We start from the raw sequence: 22,799 nt of genomic DNA, 5'->3' as shown, positions 1-22,799 counted from the left end.
GGCATCTATTTGCCCCAATTCCTTAAATGGCCTTCTCAAGGATTGAGCTCACGACCCTGGGTTTAGTAGGCCAATGCTCAGGCCACTGAGCTATCCCTCCCTCTGTGATACACAGCTACCAATGGTGGTCTTAAATAGTCATGGTATTGTTTAAACTTCACCACCACTTTAGTACTATAAACGTAAGAGTTAATGTACTGCACTTTCAGGAAATCATAAAACAGGCAGTGGTAAGAAAAGAGGAGTTTTGCTTTGGACTTTTGAGATCTAAGTTCAGTTGTAGATTCTGCAAGGTATGTCCTGTACAGCCTGAGGCAAGTCGCTTCATTTCTCTGCCTCACCTGTGCATCTGTAAAATTAGGATAATACTATTTTTCTTACAAAGAGTTTTGCTAGGGTAAATCTTGGTGAGTTTAAATTTCCATCTTCTCATATGGAAAAGGAGTACGAGCTTGAGTTTTCGGTCTTGAATGCATGATTGTAGATCATGGAAGTTACTGTTTATTAGGGTGCGTTTGGCTTGGATATCATTATAAACGTGCTAGTTCTTACAGCTCCACCCGAATATGGCATTGCTTGTTCTGCAGGAATTTGTTCAGTTGGCTTGTTATAGAGATTTGAAATTTGGCAGTTAAACTTGCAATCAAAGACAGTATGCCTGAATTCTCGAGTCTTGACTCTTATAAATAAGACAAAAGAGTAGGTTTTTGAAGAATATGGCTATTTTAATACACAAATGCTAATTTTTAAAAGCTGTTTTGGTGATTTATTTTTAATGTTTGTTGTCCTACTTGTTTAGCTTTTGTGTTAAAACGGCTGATACCACATGGAAATCTTTTTTTAAACAGCTTTTGTATATTTTCAGTATTCTGAACTTAACGATATGAAGGATCTGCATAAAAGCAGGGTCTCTTTCATTAAGTTCTTTTACTCTTTCTGAGGAATACTTAATGGTCTTTATGACATCTGTTTTTGAAGATATCAAATAACTTTATTCCAAGTAAGGAATGAATAGCATGAGAGTATTAGTATCAATAAACAAAGGTGCTTTTATAACCTTTGTAGTGCAAAATGGAAGATTTAAAATTCTTTCAACTATATAATGTGTCATAGAAATCCAGGCATTTCTGTTTGGAAATGATGTGGCTTGTTATGGAAGATAATGGCAGAATGGGACACAACTTTAGAATGAAAGCAAGTCAGTTGACCAAAACAAATTTATTATGAAGAGCACTGAGTTAAGATCCTAAAAGACCAGTACCATATATTCCATTTACAGTCCTCTAGACATAGTGCAGTGAAAAATTAGTAATGGCCCTTTAAAATTTACCTGCAAATGGGAATGAGGAAAGTCACTGCAGGAAGGAAGTAGCTTACAAGTCTGGTGGCACAGTGTTCTTAGAGCTGATAAAGTTTTGAGTGAATCCTTCACTTTCAGAGAGCCAGAATAGCTGGTTTCACGCTTGCTTTTACACTTATATGCTGTATAAGGAGAAGGATTTGGTTAAGAGGAGGTAAATACAATTTTTAACTGATTGTGGCAATAAAAGGACAAAACAGTGCTTTAAAAAGGAAATCTTCCCAAATTTCTTGGTCATTGGAAACCATTAGGAAAACTTAAGTGTCAACTCTTACGTTTCGCATTTGTGCAGTTAGTCAAAATTTCTTGGTTCCTCAATCATTTGCTGATGCAGATTGTCTACTTTTTTAGGTATAAGACGAATTGGCAGAAGGCCTGATCAGCAGCAGCAGCAGCAGCCTCAGGGTGAAGGCAAGCCTATTGATAGGAGACAGGAGAGACGACCACCTCGTGAACGCCGATTTGATAAACCTGCTGAAGAGAAGGGTGAAGGAGGGGAATTTTCTGTGGATAAGTAAGACTTTCTTTTGAAAACAATCTTTGTGCTTATTTGGTTCATTACTCTTTTATCCCTTGACTGTTGTACAGAATAAAATCCTTGAGCTGGTTGTATCGGAATATTGATATCTTAAATTTGTTAACTATCAAAACATTGTAATAATGTAAAGTAGAAAACTGTCATTATTGCACGACTTTGTTTATAAACTTGACCAGATTACAGTGGACCAAAGGCCTAGTGTAAACACACAGTTTCAGTGATTTAACTCTGGCTGCTTCTACACTCTCACTCTCCCATTGGAGGTGGCATGGTATTGAGGCAATTCCAAGCAGGCTAATGAGGTGTTAACGTTTGCATGGTCAGCACCTCATTAGTGTAATAGTGGCCACAGGAATTTCAAAGTGGAAACTTCGAATTACAAATCGACAGTGTAGATGGAAACAGCTTTGAAATAAGTGCCCCACTTTAACATTCCCTTACTCTGATCTACTTTGGTGCGGGTAAGGGAATGTCCACGTGGAGCACTTATTTCAAAGCTGACTGCATCGACACTGTCAATCTGCAATTCGAAGTATGCACTTTGAAATTTGTGTGGCTGTTATTACGCTAATGGGGTGCTGAATATGCATGTTAGCACCTATTAGCCTGCTTTGAATTGCCTCATTACCATGCCACCTCTGACGGGGGAGTGAGAGTGTAGAAGCAGCCTAAGCTCCGTTTTTGAACCGGTACAGAACTTTGTCCGGACACTCTTGTATAGGTCTAAATCAGTTTAGCTTACAGTCGAAAGCTAAACTTATAGAACATCTTAGGTTATTTTGAGTATGACCATACCTGTAAATCTGCCAGTTTTGAGATTTTCAAACTAATTATGGTTAGATCAGTGCAATTTGGGCCTACACAAGGCTGTTTTGAGAGTTCCAGAATTATATATTCTGAATAGAGCATCACTGGGCATTAATTTTTAAACCATTGTGCCATAATGAAAACACCGTAACTTTTAAAAGTAACAAACTAGAGAGAGCAGGGTAATTATCAAAGCAAAAAATGTAATGATTGATATTTATTGTATTGGTTGGTTGGAAAAATATGGTTGATTACTAGATGAAATAAGGTAAGAATTGACTTTTTAAAGCTTTGTTTCAAGATTTTAGAATTCAGATTGCTTTTAAATTGGTAATTTTTTAAATAGCAATTAGGCGGTAGTATTTCTAAATGGATGTTTACATTTGACTAGTATATACAATATAAAATTTAAAGACAAATATATTCAAAGGTTCTGTGAGCAGTTTTTTACACGTTTTGGATGTTTAATGGCTTCTGTTCTATGACAGGCCCATCATTGACCGACTTACGCGTGGTCGTGGAGGTCCAGGTGGAAGAGGTGGACGTGGCGGTCGTGGACGTGGACTGGGCAGAGGAGATGGCTTTGACTCCCGTGGCAAGCGTGAATTTGACAGGCATAGTGGAAGTGATAGATCGTAAGTCTTAAATTTAAGTTTTTGTGTTGCTTTTTTCACTAGTCTTTACTAGAATAATCTTGTTAGTTTGCCTTTGAATTACTATATCCAGACACTATTATGTTAACTCAGTTTTGTTAGTTCTCTCTCACATTCACATTTCAGTGGCCTAAAGCATGAGGATAAACGTGGTGGCAGTGGATCACACAACTGGGGAACCGTCAAAGATGAGCTAACGTTAGTAATCCATAATTTCTTGGAATTATGAACAGAAAAATTTAAACAGGTCTGCCTGTTTCCACTATTTATAAATTACTTTAGAAAGTGTTTGTGGGGGGCGGCGGGGGGTGTTCTGCTGTGTTGTTAGAACCAGCATTCATTTAAACGTTTTATTAAAATCAGTTTTGAAACTTTATTAACACTTGACAAACAAAAAAAGAGTTATCTGATCGCTTGCTGGTAACATTTAAGGCTACTTAGACCTGGGGTGGGGAACCTTTTTCAGGGTGGGGGCACTGACCTGTAGCCAAACCAGTTGGGGAGGCCACCTAATGAAAAGCAAAACAAAAACAAAAACCTGCCCTCTCTGATATGGTTCCTGACTGAAAAACAACACTCCCCTCATTCTTCTTGCAGACCAGCCCCAGAGACTAGGGGAGCCAGGGCTAGCACATTCTGTGGGCCCCTCTAGGCTCTGGGGCTGGTGTGTGAGGGGAATGTGGGGTTCATTGTAAGAGAGGGGTGCTAGGAAGTGGCCTTGGAGTGTGGGGTCTGGGAGGGGAGGGTGCAGAAGCAGGCCGGGGGAATTGGAGGAGTCTGGGCAGGAGAGGGGGGGATACAGGAGTGGGCAGTGAGTGACTTAGGTAGGAGGAGGGTGTGGAAGCTGACTGCAGATGTGGGTCCCAGTGGGGTGCAGAAAGGTTTTGTGTGTGGGATCTGGAGGGGAGGGGTGAAAGGTCTGGGAGGGAAGTGCAGGAATGGATGGGATGGAGGGATCTGGAAGGGAAGGGGCATGGGGTCTGGGCAACAGGATGCAGCTTACTTGGGCAGCACCCCCTTCTCCTGGTCTCAGGCAGCAGAATGAAGCCTCATGAAAGTGCTGCTGCTGCTCCCTCTCTCCTGCTGGCTGGGGAGACAGCAGCAGAAGAGCCTGATGCTGCTTCCTGTCTCCCAACTCCTCCTTCCCCATATGCTGGGAACAGAGCCCCAAGCTGCTATGTCCAGATCCAGGCGAGCTGGGTGTTCCCCACCTTGGGTTTTTAGTTCTAAAGTTTTACTGACATTTTTCTATTGCACTTTTTGGGAAGGAGTGGTTACCATTGTGTCAGTTTACATAGGTACAACACTTTTTGTTTTTCTAGTTCTCAGTCTGAGTCGCTTTTACATTTGGGACTTGGAATATTGGTTCTAAAAGCAATACTAGTTGGGAAGACTGCCCGGAAAATTGAGGCAGTCGGCTTTCTTAAGTCTGTGTCTTCGTGAAATAGCGAGAAAAGCTTGATCTTGGGACTATTAAGAGAGTCTGAGTTTAGAGATTCAGTGCTAGCTTGGAAAATAAAAAAACAACCCTGTCTTAATTGCAGTGAATTGGATCAGTCAAATGTGACTGAAGAAACGCCAGAAGGAGAAGAGCACCCGCCTGCTGATTCTGAGAACAAGTGAGTGCTAATGTTTTTACAGCTTTCTTCAGTTGCTTCACATACCATTTTTGAATTATTTTACTCTTTAATTTCTTGGGTTCATTGGCATGAACTGTTTCCCATGGGATCATTGGCATTTCTTCCACAGATAATGTAAATAGTCGCAGTACAGGTTGAAACTCCCAAATGCGTCTTTCTCTCATCGGGCAATATCCATCATCTGGTAGGACCATGGATCTTGCAGAATGCCAGAGTCCCAGGGCTAGGAGAAGAGTCTAGCTAGACCAGCAGCAGGAGCACAGTGCAGGGCAGCCACAGCTGGTCTGGCAGCAAGGAGGGGTGCACCAGCAGCAGCCAGGAAGCCCAGGCTGCTAGCTCATGGCAGCTCATCTCTGAGGTCTGGTGGCAAGCCGCATCACGGGATGCATGTAAAGCCACTGGCTGGGGAGTAGCATCTCGCAGTAGTGTGGCCCTGAGCAGTCCTTGGCCAAGGCTGTGCTTGAAGCCACGGCTGGTGTCAGGCAGGAAGCTGTGGCCTGGGGAAGCCATGACAGGGAATGGGTGTCTGGGGAGCCTGTGGGGTGGCAGGGGAGATGGGAAGTTACAGACGACATCAGGGAGGGGGCAGAACTGATTTCCGCAGTCCATCAAGATGCTTATGAACCGGAGATTTCCAGAGATGAAAGGAAGAGTCCTGGCAGCTTGAGCTGTGTGCTGTGATAAAGGTTGTAATGTTGTATTGGTTGTATCAGATAACACTTGTATCTGAAACACTTGATGTGAAGCTGAGTGGATGAAACCACATGCTTCTGTTTGTGGTTTTAATAGCAATACCTTTTCAGCTTTAAACATTTTGTTTTTTACCCAAATGTAGCTATTGCCATCACCCAAAATGTGTAAATTGTAAGTCGAAACACATTTTTGGAAAGTTCAACACTGAGAAAAGTAGGTTGGTACTCATTAGTAATAGATGAGTTAAAATAATTACATTGATGTATTTGGACTTCTAGTACAGAGTCCATTACTACTTGTTACATCTGTTTCTGCAGTTTCTGTTTTATGTTGAAGATAATTTTTACAGTGTGAATCAAGTGAATGTCTTGTATTTGCGTCCCAGAATTGCATCCAGCATATACACTATGGCTAGGTCTACACATGCTCCTTCCTTTTGAAAGGGTATGTTAATGAGCAGATTCAAAATATGCTAATGAGGTGCTGCAGTGTTCTCTGAAAATATCCATGCAGTGTGCAGCAGCTGTCAAAAAAGCAAACAGGATGTTAAGAATTTTAGAAGGGATAGAGAATAAGCCGGAGAATATCTTTTTGCCCTTATGTAAAACCGTGGTATGCGCACATCTTGAAAACTGTACAGATATAGTCTCATATCAGAAAATCATATATTGGCATTAGAAAAAGTTTGATAAAGGGCAACTAAAATTATTAGGAGTTTGGAACAGGTCTCATATGAAGAGAGATTAAAGAGGCTGGGACTTTTCAGCTTAGAAAAGGGGAGACTAAGAGGGGGATATGATAGAGATATATAAAATTATGAGTATTATGGAGAAAGTGAACGGGGAAGCATTATTTACTGGCCCTCATAATATGAGAACTAGTGGACACCAAATTAAATTAATGGACAGCAGGTTTAAAACAAATAAAAGGAAATTCTTCTTCACACACTGCACAATCAGAATGTGGAACTGCTTGCCAGATGAGGCTGTGAATGCTCAGAGTATAACAGGGTTTAAAAAATAGTTAGGTAAATTCATGGAGGTTAGGTCCATTAATTGCTCTTAGCCAGGATGGGCGAGGAGTGGTGTCCCTAGCCCCTGTCAGAAGCTGGAGATGAATGGCAGGAGAGAGATGTTACTTGACTGGTTCACTCCTTCTGGGGCACCTGGTATTGGCCACTGTCAGCAGTGGAGCTAGGTGGATCGTTGGTCTGATCCAGTGTAGCCGTTTTTATGTGGGAAGTCATTAAGTGAGGCGTTACTGTACCATTAAAAGCCACTCTGGAAAGATGTGTTCTATCTCTGCCTCTGAAAGAGTTTTATGATTCTGTGTAAGATGTGTAAAAATAAATTTTCACAGGCAACCACTGTAGGTTTCTCAATTTCTGGTTACTCCATGAGACTCCCTGAGTCCAAGTTGTAGGAGTGTTGAGCATTCACAATTCCAGCCATTATCCATACAAAGGAGAAGCTCCATTCTTAATGTGTTATGAAAAACTAAGTAATAGGAAAACCGAGCCAAAATGGGAATCAGGTAATACATTAAAACAAATTTGGTGTCTAAAGTAGTTTACATTTGACACTATCGGCTTTAATCTGTTCTCAGTTTGTAAAACTGGCATGATGCTACCTCAGTTCACGTGCATGTTGTGAAGTTAATATCGTTCCTGTTTGTAAAGCACTATATTACCATAAGCACTATAGGAGAGGCCCAGAAGAATTAAATTATCCTGTTTTCAATGCAGGGCTTGGGTGGAAATTAAAAATATATTGAATAGCTTCCTTGTCAGTGAGTGTTGTCCAGCCATGTTATGTGAGGCTAGGGATATAAGGGGGAAAATGTGTGCTCATGTAATTAAAGACAGTATCATATGAGTTTTGGCATTTGTAACCTTTGTGTGCTTGACTTTGTGACCTTAATATTCTTTTAATGTGATTTCTTTCCTAAGTATTTTAAAGCATAAAACTTAAAAGAAAAAAATGTGGAACTGTATTGGCAACCCTGCCATTGGCTGGTCATCAGGGTTGGACTCTTTACATTTACAGTAGTTCTCCACTGCTTGAGCTAATAGAGAATCTGGTAACAGAAAAAGACTGTGCACCTGCCATTAGAAGGTGATGGGGAGACACTTTACTAACAGGTGGCATAGCTATTTGCTAAATAGTAACAGAAAGTTCACTCAGGAATAGTGAAATCAATTCTAGGTTTTGTAAGTGTATGTCTGCATTAAAAAGTTAAGTCAACCTATGTTAGATTGACTTATGGTGCTGCAGTGATTACGGTGGTTTTTCATGTCCACACTGTTGTCCTGCTGTGGGTGGTCTCTCTCCACCCCAGGAGCTTTTGCACTGACTACAGGGGGCCTGAGAGCTTGGGCGCTCAGCTCGCTGCTGAGCTCTAAGATGGGCACATGGCAGCTGCCTGGGCTCTAGTCTCAGCTCCACACTTCATACAGCAGACAATATACAGCCGCTGTGTCACCCATACTACACTGACCTTAGCTGTATGTTTCTTGGTGAGGTGGATTTACGTGGTTGGTATAGCAGGCAATTTATAGCAGTGGTAGGAACACTGTAGTGTGTACACTTAATCGTTCAGTTGACGTAAGCATGGCCTAAGATAGTGTACTTCAATGATTACAGACCAGTGTTCCCTCTAATCTTTTCCATGCATGGAATACTTTTTTTGTGCATTGATGCATGTGCAGTATCAGTAAAAACAAAAAACCCCAAAACCCAAGCTGGGGAACCACTGCTAATCATCTAGGCAGCATTGGAATGCCTCCTGAGCTGAACAGGGAACACTTACAGATCCATGTGGCCTTGATTTCCCTGCCCCCCTGAGGCTCTATCTGCTGCAGGTTGAACCTCTCTAATCCAGTACTGTTTGGTCTGGCAACATCCATGGTCCAGCACGATTTTAGTTAGCCGGACAGCGGCTTCTCATAGGCGTGGCCAAGTTTTCTGCAGTCACCTGTTTGTTTACAGCCACCAGTCCTGGCTCTGCATGCTGTACTCTTATTTATCTGGAATTTACCCCTCAGTGTCTAAGAGCTCTGTAAGCAATAAAATTGTTGATAATGCTGTTAGACAGTATTCACCTCCTGAGGTTTGACAAATTCTCAGGGCCTAAGGGTGCTGGACTAGAAAGGTTCAGCCTATGCGTCTGCTGCTGCTCCTTTCTTGTTGCATCTGGTCTTCCTCTGCATGCTTTGTAATCGTTCCTATCTGTTTAGTATCACTTCCCCTATCATCCTTTGCTTTAGAGCTTCTTTCTCCATCCATGTTGCAAGGCAACTGAGAGGGGCAGTATGGAGAATGCAAGACACAGATATTCCTTCTTTCAGTTCCAGTGCCCCTAGATAGAGCATGTTCAGTTGCTGTTTGGGGATGGCACCTGCAGGCTGATCTCAGGCTGCCTTAAGGAGATGCAGCCTACAGAGTGTTTGGAGAATTTAGCTGCCAGACTGTTACAAGTCTCTGCTGAACATGTACAAAGTTAGGGTGACCCATATTCAGCATAGGGAAATATTGGACACCTGTTAAAAATTACTTGTATTAAAGCAAGTTCAATGGCAAACAGAACTCTGACATACAAACATTCAAATTAACATGAAGTTCACTGAGCCCTATTAAAGGAAAAGAAATAGCTACATAGTAGTTCTTTTCATCTTCAAGGCTTTAAGGTTCATAGGGTGGAATGGTGCCTGCACTCTCCTGTGTCTCTGCTCTCACATAAGGTGAGATCACACACACGCTCTTCAATACGCATCTCTCACAAGGGGCGGGGGGCGTGACTGACCCAGCACTCTGTGCTTCATGCTTTCTGTTGTCCATGTGGGGCTGGGCACCTGGACAGAACCGCCACATCTGGTATCCAGCACTGCATCTTCTGTTGGCAGTTTATGGAGGGCAGGGGGTATGCTGGGTCGCATGCCCTCCACAGATTTCTGCCAAGGTTTCCACCACAATGTGGCCAGCACCAGCTTTGGCACTGTGCAGGAGGGAAAAGGATAGGAGGTGGTTTCAGCTGCAGGGCCTGGCTGAGGGGATGACCTAGCCCATGTCTTTGCAGATCTCGTGTCTTCTCTCCACCTTCCCCTGTGGCTGGAAGCAACATGTGCCTTCTGCCTGTGCAGAGTCAGAAAAGCTGCTGCTGGTCAGTTACATAACCCAGATGCCTTCTGTTCACAAGCTACAACATGGTCAGAAAGGGGTTAAACCCAAAGGTTTTACCATACATGAGGGCCCAAGGGACTTGGCTGCAGGGGCTTCAGTCAGCTCCACCACAGATGGCTAAGCAGAGGAGGGTGCCTTGGAAATGGAGCAGTGCTTCTGCCGCGGAGTAGGAGCATGTGAAGAGGGTACCAAGTCCTTGCCCAGACTGCCAGCCAGGCTGTTGGTCAGCTGGTTGCTTCTGTCAAGGGCTTGTTCTCCACACAGTGCTGGGAGCAGCATGCTCCCTACCAGAGGGGATATGGAGGAGTAGCAAGGCTTGCAGGGGAGGAGATGGGCACAGCACAGGGAGAACAGCCATAGGGAGAGCATATAATGAACCAGTGGATGGCCCCTACTTTGTATACCTGTCTGCACAAACTGGTCTTCACAGCACTCAGCCAGTGCTGAATGGAAATGGGAACTGTTTCAGCTGAGTATTTAAGTCTGTCGCATTACTGAACATAAACAAACAGAAAAAAGCCCATTTCCATTAGCATGAGAAAAAATAAGGTTAGTAAATAACAAGAATCTTTCTCATTTAGTTGATGCTCTTTAGCAGGGGTGGGGGAACCTTTGGCTTGTAGCTTGCCTGGATCTGGCCCCCGAGGCTCAGGGATCCTCCTCAGCATCAGGAGCTCATGCTGGTGCTCCATCCCCAGAGCCTCTCTATGCATCCCTCTGCCACTGCATGGCTGGAGCGCCTGTGCCAGTAACCCGATGTTGGGGGAGCCCTGAGCTTTCGGGCTTGCAGTAAAGGAAGCTGATGCTGGATCTGTCCCACAGCCTCTGCCTGGTTGGCAGGGAGGAAGTGGCTCCACATGCTACCACATCCATCCCCCCTGCCCCCAGGTGGTGAAGCCAACCCATAGGAAAATGCTCTCTGGATGCTTTTTCTCCCGCTGGTCCAAGTGGCTGGAATCACGGCCCATAAGAGCAGGGGGAGGTGCTGCCTGGAAGCAGCAGGGGACACAGCCATGTACATCCCCGGGGGCGGGGTGTGTGTGTGCACAGTTAAGGCTCCCACAACACCTACTAGCATGGGCCCCCCTAGGCTCTGGGAGTGGTGTGCAGGGGGAATGAAGGAAGTACTGTTATTCTGCTTCTCAGTTGGGGGCCACAACAGCGAGTGGTGTTATCTTTGCTTCTCACTTCTGTGTGGTCCCCAACTGATTTTTCTGAGGCTCAGTGGCCTCTGACCCAAAAAAGATTCCCCATCTCTGCTTTACATAGTACCTTACATATATTGGTTTGTAATCGTTCTCCCAAGAAGTCCAATGAAATATAAGTAGTGAATATTAGTGATATAATTTGCCCCATATAAAGATGTTAAGTGAAATTATAAATACATTTGCATTTTCAGTATGGGTAGTTATAGCAGTCTCTTACGGAATATGTGACTAAATGTTTAAGTTACAGAATAAGGGCTTTTTTGGCAGGGATCAGCAACACTTAGTAAGTGAACCTTCAGAACTTAATAGTCAGATCTTGGGTTGCTCACGATTACTGGTGCAAGTAAGATAAAACTATTCAGCTGGTGGAAGGTGTAAACCATTTTGTGCATTTGAGTTTGGAAGTTGGAGGAAAAAATAAAATTACTAAATAAGTATTTGAACAGCTACTAATATTGAGAACAGTACATAAGTGTCCTTCATTTAATTTGCTCTTGCATTCCCAGTCTTTCTTTCATCATCTGCTAGGGGATATCTTAAAAACTGATGCTGTAGCAAAAGGTAAAAAATCTCATTTGGAGTGAAAAATAGCATTAATGGGCATAGGGGTACCATGTGCCATCACTAACTTGAAACTGCTTGCTGTGCTATACTCCCACTTTACTGTTCAAAGCACAATTGCCCTGCTGTTGCTCACAGTTATTAGTTGACTTGGGTGGACATACCATCTTTTGAAAAGCAACATACCTTTTTTTAGTTGAGCAGTGTTCTGAAGATTTTCTACTCTATATCCTAATAACTACTGATGCAATGTTTGTGGATTTGCTGTGCATAGTTATATTAATTAATAGAAATTTAAGTAATCATAAGAAAAATAATTTCATTCAGAGAGAATGAAGTTGAAGAGGTCAAGGAAGAAGGCCCTAAAGAAATGACTCTGGATGAATGGAAAGCTATTCAGAATAAGGATCGTGCAAAAGTTGAATTCAACATCCGTAAACCAAATGAGGGTGCTGATGGGCAGTGGAAAAAAGGATTTGTTCTCCATAAGTCAAAGAGTGAGGAGGTAAAGTAAAACTTAATGGTATTCCAAAGTACCTAGATCTCATGTTGTTAAAATTTCCTGTTTGACTTGCAGATTTTACTTCTTGACATGCAAAGTTCGTAGCAATAAAATTCTATTTAAAAGTAGGAATCAGATGTTTTGCTACGAAAAATTTTAAGCATAAAATGGTTTTGGGGGGGTGCCATTTTAAGCTATTGGGCTGTCACCTTAGCTTAGGCTACAGTTACACTAGATTGCTCTGTCGACAGAAGTCACTGTTGGACTAGATTTTTTGACAAAACTTCTGTCGACAATGTGCAGCCACACAAAAAGCCAGTCACAAGAGCGCTCCACTCTATTGACAGAGCAGCTGCACTGGCTGGCTGTTCTCTCTACAAAACAACCAGCTGCAAGCACAGCAGACAGGGTTGCCCATTGCTGTGGATGTGCTGTCTGTCAAGAGATGCCCCCGGAGGCGTTTACACAGCATTGAGGCAGAACGCTGTTGACAAATCTCATTTTGTGTATTCATGCTCCACAAGTTTTGTTGACAAAACTGGAGTTTTGCCAGCAAAACTTGCTAGTGTAACCGTAGCCTTAGTGGATAGTACATTTTTATCTGTAAAACTAGTGTGCCAAAACTCTGGAGGAAAGGTACTGCAGTTTTGATAGGTTCATAAGAAAGCTCTTTTGGAGCATTTAAAAGAATTTTACCATCTCAACATGGAAGTGTATTTAAATGAACCACAGGTTAAACTTTGAAATGCATTTGAAGTAGTAGTAAACAATGCATTCAGTGATTTTTTTTTTTTTTTTTTTTTTTTTTAACATGTTACTGTCATGCCCAAAGGCTATGAAGTCATTGTACTAGGCTCTGTACAAACATATAGGCACATATGGGTCCTATTTGAAACATCTTAAAATATAATATCTAGTTTCATGTCAGTATCCTGATAATTTCCATTATAACTTTGCATGGCTACCTAGAGTGCCTGCAAAGAATATAAAATTCAAGAAGCCTATGGAGTGTTTGCTATTGTTCTATGTATATTTTGGTAATTGTTACATGACTCCAGAAGCAGGGAAATCCTGTGATGTGAAGAATCACACTATTCAGTCCCCCATTATCTAGCATATTATGAGACCTTGCACACTGGCATAAGAATCTTCACATATGCAAACTTCTTTAAATTTCAGGGGAAAACCAAGTTCATTCTTCATCATTTTCTCATTCAACTTAACCAGTCATTTAAAACAGCTTTACAGACTGCTGTTAAGAAGCCCTTTTGTTTTAAATATTGGTTTCAAAAAAGGATGTATTACATATTCTGTTACAAGCCAAGAAGCTGAAATCTTTCCAGAGTTAATACTGACTTCCACTGAGGAAGTAAATTGTCATTATTCTCCTTAGCTTTTCTAATTGGACAAATTGATGCTCTCAACTTTTTACCTCTGTCTCTCTTGTTACATCTATATACCCAGTTTGTTTATCATACAACTTAAACGGTGGGTGTGGATAGATGAGCACTGTAGGCTAAGTTCCTTTATAAGCTGCAGAGCTTCCCATTAAGCTTAACGTCTGCGCTTATGGGAAGATAGATGCACTGGTGATCAATCCTCCCTGGTTGATGACGTATGTCTAGTGGGGAGATGCTAAATCAAACTGCGGTAGCACTGCTGTTGACCCCTGTACTCCTGGCAGTCACAAGGGATAAGAAAAGTCAATGGCAGAATTTCTCCTGTCGCCCTCCCACTGTGTGGACGGCAGCAAAAATCGATTTTGGAGCGGTTGTCTCCAGCTATGCAGTTCTTTTAGCTGGATTTGCATATCTAAAATGGAGATATATATTAGAAAATATTTTTAAAATAAGTATATTTTTTTCCTCCTAGTGTAGACTAGGCCTAAATCCTGCACAGGAGCATATAGCTGCAGTGGGGAGAGATGCCAGCTACAGAAAGAGGGTACTAAAACACAAGGCAGTACTTGCCAGACCAGAGAAGGTCAACGCCAGTCATTCTGCTGCCAGCCTTTGGGCTCTCTTAGGCAGCTGCTGGCTTCGTGGCCCTAGTCACACTCCCTGCTGCTGGGCTGTCAGCCCGGCTCTGCTCCTACCTGCCAGCTCCTCTGCTTTTGGACTCCCAGCTGGCCCCTGCTCCCAGGCAGATGTTGCCAGAGCAGAAAGCCCTGGAACAGGGAGGTTCAACTGTCCTGTGATCGTGGCTGAATATGTGCTTAGATCTGTGCACTGTTATACACTCAGCACTGTCCATTTCACTGAAAGCAATGGTGTCCAGTTTGTTCCCTGTTCACCACATGTGGTGAATGGGGCAGTGCAGTGTGGCAAAGTGTGGTTCGGAGAGCTGCACATGACGGGTGTCCTTCAGGCCATTCTGTGCACACACCCAACCACTTGGTGGGACAGATGTGGAGGCAGCTCCTCAGGCCCTGGTGGGCTCCATAAGCTTTCTGGAGTGGCTTGTGGAGCGGTGGCTGCAGCTGCGTTCGGCGGGGGGCGGCTACCTGGTTGAGGGGGGACTGTGGCGATCCCTTACATCCCTTTTGGACACCAATGATTTAAAGAGTATTTAAAGTTTGTCAATAACATTTTACAGTGTATGGCGTCACTAGAGAATGAAGGTTTTATTTTTTAGGTTAGTTTGTTGGCAGGCAAAATTTAGAAATGACTTCACTTTTCCAAAATGCCTTCTGGAATGACATCGCTGGAGGTAGTTTTTCACTGGGAAAATACGTTGTAAGGTGGAGCAGTGACTTACTTTATTTGGTCATTGAGGGCTTGCTACTTACCACAGAGGAGTTCTGATCCATCCTTAGTTCTTCCAGGTGCTCCTGCAACACAAATAAAAATCATACATCCTAGGGAATTTTTCTATAGTAGCTCTTTCTAGAAAGGCTAAACAGAGAATGAGCTGAAATTATAATGGAAAAAGCTGACTTTGAAAGCATATAGAAGGTTTAACCCCTTCAGAGCTGTTGGCACAGAGAATTTTCTAATGGCTGATTTTATTTATGTATACATTTGAATGCTGAGGCAATCTAATGTGGTTTTGAAAGTTCACCAGTTCTTGAAGCCATACAGATGGCCTGGAACCTTTTCCCCAAAACCAGATCAGTTTGGTATCTGACCAGGGAAACTTGACTTTTATTGTCTTACCTAACAATAAAATAAGGGTAAAATACCCTTATCTTTTAATTAGTTGCTATTTTGTTTTCTGGCGTTGCAGTTAAATTATAATAGTTGTGCCTCCATTAGTCATATAAAATCCTGTACTGACAAATGGGCATAATTAGTAGATTCTTAAATTTTAATAAAAAGTCTAGTAAATTAATCCTCCTGGAAATGAGTATTGAAATACTGTGAGTAACCATAGAATTTTGCAAAAGAGGTGTTAGGACCACTTATGCTTTGAGGATTAAGAGATTTTGGCCTTCCCTTACTAGTTCAGCGCAGAGTGCATCTATTAAAATAGACTGTCCTGAAATTTCAATACTTGCTTTCAGTTTTTAAAAAATTATATAAAGACATTCAGGCTAAATCTACGCTTGCCCCCATCTTCAAAGTAGGCATGGTAATCGGGGTGGTGGAAGATGACTAATGAAGTGCTGTGATGTATATGCAGCACTTCATTGGGTAAATTCTTCCCTGCCACAACTTTGAAGTTCCTTTAGTCCCCCAAAATTTTGGGCAGTAAAGGCACTTCAAAGTAGTGCAGGCATTTCAGAGTGCCCACAGCTACATGGCATGCTGGTCCTTCAAAGTTGCTACAAAGGAGAATTTGCCTAATGAAGTGCTGTGTATGCATTGCAGCACTTCATTAGTAGTAGCCCATCACCCCGATTGGGGTAAGTGTAGCCGAAGCCTCACTATTTCAGCCCAGCAACCACTGCGTCCCATCCTGTCACTGCTTTCAAGAAGGAAGATCAAATTTTGTTGGCGAAATACAGACAGAAAGCTTTTTATAATACAGGAGTCCAGAAGAGTGGTTGTGTGAGTGCTCTGCCATCAGATTGAGGAGTGCAATAATCTAAAAACACTTAAACAAATTCCAGGTATTTACATTTCCTGCTATTTCCATTACTGTTCTTTTTCTCAGACCACCTGATCAACCATGTAATCATGAAAAGTGACATTCTATGGAGTAACTCACACGTAGGCCACTGGCGGAAATCTTGCTCTGGTTGATTGCAGTCAAAAGTTCCGATGCAGCAGTGGTTTGACTTTTACGCAAGATTGGGGTTACAGTCCAGGTCTTTCTGGAATGTCAAGGACAGTACAGATAAGTGTGCCTCATTGGATAGTCTCAACAGAGAAATTAAGGATTGAATGCGCTTTGTGATGGAACAATTTTCAGCCCCTCAGATAAGTAGTGAGGAGAGGAATTAAGTGTCCAGTGTTTGCCATCCATCTGAAATCTGTGAAAGAACTTTTTCCCTGTATCAACCTTAGTTTTTTTCTTTGCTGTTTCGAGGAGCTACACTCAGACGTTTCTGTCTTTTTCATCCTTTTCACATTTTCCATGAAAATGTTTGGTGGTTTGTTTTTCTTTTTTAAAGTGGTTGTCCAGTAAAGTTCACTCAAAAGCAACTCTCTGTTGCAGGTTTCTGATGGGTTTGTTGCATTTTGATCCAAAAGAAATATACCCATTTGCACAGACAATAATTGGATTATGTAACAGAAAAGAAATCTCAAATATTTCCCATCAGATTTGTTTTATGACGACAAATACGCAGTTTCTGTCAACATAAGACATTCTAAATGAAAAGGGCATTGTGAAAAGTATTGGAAATGTCAGGTTTAAATAGATTTACTGGTGAGATTTGCTTCACAGCTAATTATTTCATATTGTATCTGTTTGCTATACAAAATGTGTTGACTATGCTTCCAAGCTTTCTTACCAGTCCTAATTTTCGTAGTGAGACATATGGTGTGATAGCCCAGAGGCATCAAAAAGAGCTTTAAATTTTGTTGGAAAATACCTAATATCTTTGCAAATGTACACAACAGTAAGTCCTCTTTGCAGACATTTTTTCTTTGGTATTTTTATGACCCTTTGTGAAAACACAAGATGTCTTACAGTGAGGCCTATGTCAGCCTTCTGGTATGAACAATGAGACAGATTCAAACTAGATACTTCACCCCATGAATCTGCAGTAGTATGCAGCCTCTTTCTCTTTGGATATTTTTGTAGCATTATTTCATGTTCTCAGTGGCATATGTATTCAGTGGGTTCACTTAACCATCATGCCTGGGTATTTCTGTATGTAGTGGAGTCTCATCTCTTCCTTTTGTTTTTATACCTTGGGTGTGGATACACAACTTGCATCAGACAAAGGGGATGACAGAAATGCAGGGGAGTCCGCTGGAGTCAAATGAGGTACCTGATCCTTTATATATGTAAATAGCGATATGTCTGTTTTGATGTGAGCTCCTTAATGAGCTAATCCTTAGATGAAAATATATGTAAGGAAATGACTGACAATAGAGAACATAAGTAGAGAGTGTGTAACTCCTCTGTCCTTGCCTGGTGCTTTGCTATATATCGCCTGTGACCTTTTCATAACTAGCATGTTTGCTTCCCCCGGAATTACAAACCTTTGCTTGGTAAGTGTCTGCTTCTTTCATAAGTGTCTCTTGCTGTTTCTCATGCCACATCTAATAGGCAGAAGCCACCTCCCTGAGATATTCCATGAAGCTTTTTCACAGCCCACCTTAGGACCAACTTCTGCTGTGATGCCTACAGAAATCATCAGCTGCTAATGTCTAGATAAAATGCTAGAGAAAATTGCTGATGTTGGTTCATACCTAGGCTTCCAAAATGAGGTGGAACCATCAAGCCGTGCATATAGTGTGCCTGTATAGTCATGTTCTTACTACTTTTACTTTCATCCTCATTTCCCTCTTGTGTTTTAGTTCTTTTGAGCAGGGGGACAGTACCTTCCTATATGTTTGTATAGAGCCTAGCACAGTGGGGCTTTTATGTGCTACTGCAATTTTCAGGTTGCTCAAGCCATGATGTGTATGTATTCCAATAGTTAAACCAAAGAAAGAAAGAAGGAAAGAAACATACTAGCAAAATGGTCTGAAGATGACAACTGTTTAATTTCAGTGTAAAGGGGGGGATTGTATTCTCACTGAAATTAATTCAAATTATTTAACGTTAAATAATGCTGACAATTGCTGCTTATGGCTCTTTATGCTGATAAAATCTGTTGTTGAATACACTCTTGATGTTAATAGACCACCAGAAGAATGAGTGTTAACATTTTAATTATGAAAAGAGCATTTGAGGAAGCTGGAACAAAGAGAGCGTGTACTTGCCTCTGTAATGTTGATATAGTTTTCTAGATTTTGCTTTTTATTCTTCTTCACATAGTGCACAGTCAACCTGTGGAAGTCCTTGCCAGAGGAGGCTGTGAAGACTAGGACTATAATAGAGTTTTTAGAAGAGCTAGATAAATTCATGGAGGTTAGGTCTATTAATGGCTGTTAGGTGGGGTGGGTGAGGAATGGTGACCCTAGCCTCTCTTTGTCACAAGCTGGAGATGGACGGCAGGGGAGAGATTGCTTGATCGATACCTGTTCGATCCATTCTCTCTGGGTATTGGCCACTGTCGGCACACAGGACACTGAGCTGGATGGACCTTTGGTCTGACCCAGTATGGCCGTTTTTGTTCATATGGCACCAGCGTGAGGGCTCTTGTGTAATTTTAGCTATAGCTCATAATACCAGCTTGTTCTTTATTTAAGTATGGTATGTTTGCTGTCGTTATCAGTGTGATATATTGTGCATACATCTAATGCACTGGCCAGCTAAACTGAAGGAATGTTAAGGTTAGCTGAAGAACTATAAAACTTTTTTCTTGGCTTTGGATAATACTGTGGGATATGCAAATAGAAAAAATAAAAAGCAGTTATGTAAACATACAAATGTTTTCAACATTGAATGCATTAAGAATTGAAATACAGAACTAGCAGGAGTCATGGAAGAAGAAAGAACTGCAGAAAATGAGATTCAGTATTTCCTTTTTTTTTTTTTTTTTTTTTTTTTTTCTTTTCTTTTCTTTTCTTTTCTTTTAAATGAGGAAAAATATGGTTGTTAAATCAGGTCTTGTTCCTTTAATGGAATACGGGAAAGATCGGGGAGTAGCCTAGTGTTTTCCTCTTAAAGCTGTTTTGGTAAATGTGTACTTTGCTGTATGTTAGCTTGTTTGTTAGTGGAGTGTTATTCAGAGCTGATATATTTCTCACAAGGAGAAAAATCTGCTGGACTTTAGATCGTAGATTCTGACCTTAACGTGCTTGCTTGAAGCTACACTCATACATAAAAGTGATTGCGTAGCAGGGCCTTATACTGGAAAAGTTTTTAAGTGGTGGTGGATGCTTTTGTTTTAACTTCAGGCTCATGCTGAAGATTCTGTAATGGATCACCACTTCCGTAAACCAGCAAATGATATTACGTCTCAGCTGGAGATCAATTTTGGAGACCTGGGTCGCCCCGGACGGGGTGGCAGAGGTGGTAGAGGTGGCCGGGGACGTGGTGGAAGGTCCAACCGTGGAAGCAGAACTGACAAGGTAAGTAATCTGTGCTTAGATCCACAAATTACTTTCTTTTTTATTCTGGATCTTTTAACAAAGTCTCTTTTCCAGGAAATTGGCATAATAAATCCTTTTTCTTGAAATCTTTGCCACTTTTAGAGAAGCCTTTTTTTTTTTTTTTAAAACCATGAGAGTAAGTAACTATGGCAATAATTTACCAGAGTAGGAGCTGGACTTTCTATCATTGACCATTTTAAAATCACAAGTAGATGTTTTTCAAGATACTCTTCAGGAATTAATTTTGGAAAGTTCTGTGGCCTGTGTCACGTAGGAGACCACAAGATAATCGCAGCAGTCCATTCTGGCCTTGGTATCTGTGATGTATATGTATTCTTCTTATAGAGATCATTGTTTTAGTAGTACATACTTTTCCTGCTGGGGTGGAGAGAGAGCCTGTCACAGCTCAGAACTTTGTAATCACCACTTTTGAGGTATTTACATGCTAACTATGCAGTTTCTGCTAAACTAGCTTCCTGCTAGTATTTAAGGGTGCAACTGGGCATTATTTTATTATTAGCAAAGGTGATTCTAAAATGTTAGCATCTCTCTGTAGGTATTCTTTGGGGTTTCATTATGGCTTACACAGTGGTTAGGAGTGCTTCGTCATTTCTAATTGTCTGTATTCTCCCTGATGTAAAACTGTTTCTGGTTGCGTTTTCCCCATTGATTCAGATACGTTCTGGAAGATGCAAATGTTCCTCTAGAAAAGTGTATGAAGTTAGTAGACTGTGGAAACCTGATCTTCATGTTTTCACTTAAAATACTTCTTTATTCCCTCTACCTTTTCATATTCTTGGTAGACTTCCATCATTATCATTTCAGTAATTTCTACTTTTCGTGGTCTCTGCAACACTTTTCACTTTCTAGAAAGTGACAGCATCTAGGGCATTAGAAGAACTGTATCAGTGTAACTCTAAAGCAGATCATCCCAACTAAGATTAAGAGCAAGTAAGTTAATAAGTAGTAGTATAGTTGGTCATTTAATCAGTTTAAGTACATCTGTGCTAGAGATTTGCCCTTTTAAAGTTTAGTTGCAGTGGAGCAATTTTGCAAATGTAAACCGGCTTGTACTCACTCTTTATTTAAAATACCTTGCTCCCATGTACCATTCACAGAAGTCTAGTTTCTGCATTAGCTCTTTGATGATTAGTGTTGAGATAAGGGTCTACAAATGCAGATGAATTTTTTTTCTTAGAAGTATTTCCAAAATCCAGGTATTTCTTGTTTTAACTTAGTACTCCAGTATGACATCTAGTTTCTTTATTGTTTTTGTGATGGCGCTCTGAAAGGCTTTTATAAATCTTGCAGTTAATTTATGTTGACTTTTTGTGTGTTTCCTTCCAGTTGGTTAAGGAGTTTGACGTGATCCACACACCCAATCAGGTTGGTGATTTACAATGAGTGTTAATTCTGCCTTTGAATTAAACTAGCAAATTGTGAAGACAGTTGGTTTCTCTCTGGATTGGCTTTTGTGGCTGGCTTTGTGGTTTCAAAGCCTCACTGATGGCCATACTCCGACTGATGCATATATATACATATGGAATTGGACAGAGGTGAGCACACTTTACATTAGGCCCAGTTTTCATCCCTGCAATTATCAGTGGCCCACAACTGCCTAATCTATAATCTAAATCAATGGAAAATTCAATTGTGTTTGCATGGGTGGGGGCATATTTCAGCACATGTAAGAAAATAAGTGTAGAATGTAAAAAATTTATTAATCCGTCAGTGTGAATGCATATACATAAAAAAGTGACATACTTCAGCCTTTTTAATGAGATGGATGAGGCTGTGCACCCCCACCTTTTGAAATCTCATGCCTCTCAGAGGGGGGGCCCCTCACTTTTGGAATCGGGGGCTCTTTTCTTGTTTAGGTCTTACATTTGGATTTTCGCATTGCTGCCTTTTCTGTTTGATTGAAATCCTTGCTTGCAATTGCAGTTTGGATTTTTTAGAATATTGGGTTGAGTGATACTAGATAGCTACAGCACTGCTGGTTAAACCTCTTTCTTCCTGGTAAAATACTCCTTTCTTCTGTAATCCCTCTCTTTATTTCCCTTCTCCTCCTCCCCCCCCCCGGCCCCACACACACACACACTCTCACTCTCTCTCTAAAGAGGTTAATAAGTCTCCTCCTCTTCGTAATTGTCATTACACCCTTATTCAGGTGTATCAAACTTAGGAAAAAAAACAAATCTGAAGAGGTGCCTTTTTTCATTCTTCAGATTGCTAGCTGTTTTTCAGTGTATTTCAAATGTATGTTAGCACAGGTTTCACTTGAACGTAGACTTGGATTTAACAGAATTCTGTGCCCAAAATACTAGTCTTGTTTAAATTCTGTGAACGCCCAAGAAACTTATTTTTCACCAGTTCTCTTGTATATCTCTGTTGGCAGGAGTAGTTACGTATTGTAAAGCTGTGAAATATTCACATGAGCATCTATGAATCAAAACTACACTGTCACCAATACTATTGTGACCCACCCCTTCATGCCATAATAAAATGTATGGCCACATCACAGGTTGTTGCTCTTAGGTTGCACTGCTAATAGAATGGGACCAGCCACATGTAAGATACTTCACACATACACAGCTGTTTTATATTTTTTGGAAACATATGGCACAGTGAGACGTATTCTAACAAATGCAGTGGTTCCCAGCCTTTTCCAGACGGGACCCATTTTGACAATTCAAGAAGACTTGGTGACCCAAGGCAACAAAAAATGGTGGTGGGGAAGAGAGGAGGCAGAGCTGTAATTAGCTAATTTTGCACCTGAGGCAAGAATATAAAATTGTATCCTCTCATGTTTATATATTCATAATAGTTATTCCCTAGAAAAGGGGAAATGTATTAACTAAAATAATAACACTACTTTTACTATGGTTAATCAGAGTTGTGGTGGTGGAAAGACACTCATCCACAAACTGCACCCCTCCGCCCGCCCCAGCTTAAACCCAACATTCAGGGGCTAGGACAGTCACACTGGAGCTGAAGGGGCTAAGGGAGTCACTCAGGGGCTAGGGTAGTTACTCAGGCTGGATGGGGGTAGGGGTGTCTCACT

At 41.4% G+C, this 22,799-nt stretch overlaps 1 protein-coding gene across 5 annotated transcripts in view; it reads left to right on the top strand.

Annotated features, from left to right (window-relative positions):
• The window catches only part of SERBP1 (SERPINE1 mRNA binding protein 1), a 33,410-nt gene that overhangs the window by 1,570 nt on the left and 9,041 nt on the right, over positions 1-22,799 (top strand). Inside the window, exons 2-9 of one of the 5 annotated variants that reach the window (XM_075003372.1) lie at positions 1,712-1,874; positions 3,194-3,340; positions 3,485-3,556; positions 4,903-4,977; positions 11,966-12,143; positions 17,469-17,516; positions 19,541-19,714; positions 21,083-21,121. In XM_075003372.1, coding sequence (XP_074859473.1) covers positions 1,712-1,874; positions 3,194-3,340; positions 3,485-3,556; positions 4,903-4,977; positions 11,966-12,143; positions 17,469-17,516; positions 19,541-19,714; positions 21,083-21,121 — 896 coding nt within the window. The other 4 variants (XM_075003371.1, XM_075003374.1, XM_075003373.1 and 1 more) reach the window with 4 other exon arrangements.

Source organism: Carettochelys insculpta, chromosome 9 (genome assembly GCF_033958435.1).
Source record: "Carettochelys insculpta isolate YL-2023 chromosome 9, ASM3395843v1, whole genome shotgun sequence".
Classification (NCBI taxonomy): Eukaryota; Metazoa; Chordata; order Testudines; family Carettochelyidae; genus Carettochelys; species Carettochelys insculpta.
This window is presented reverse-complemented; position numbering and strand designations above follow the sequence as displayed.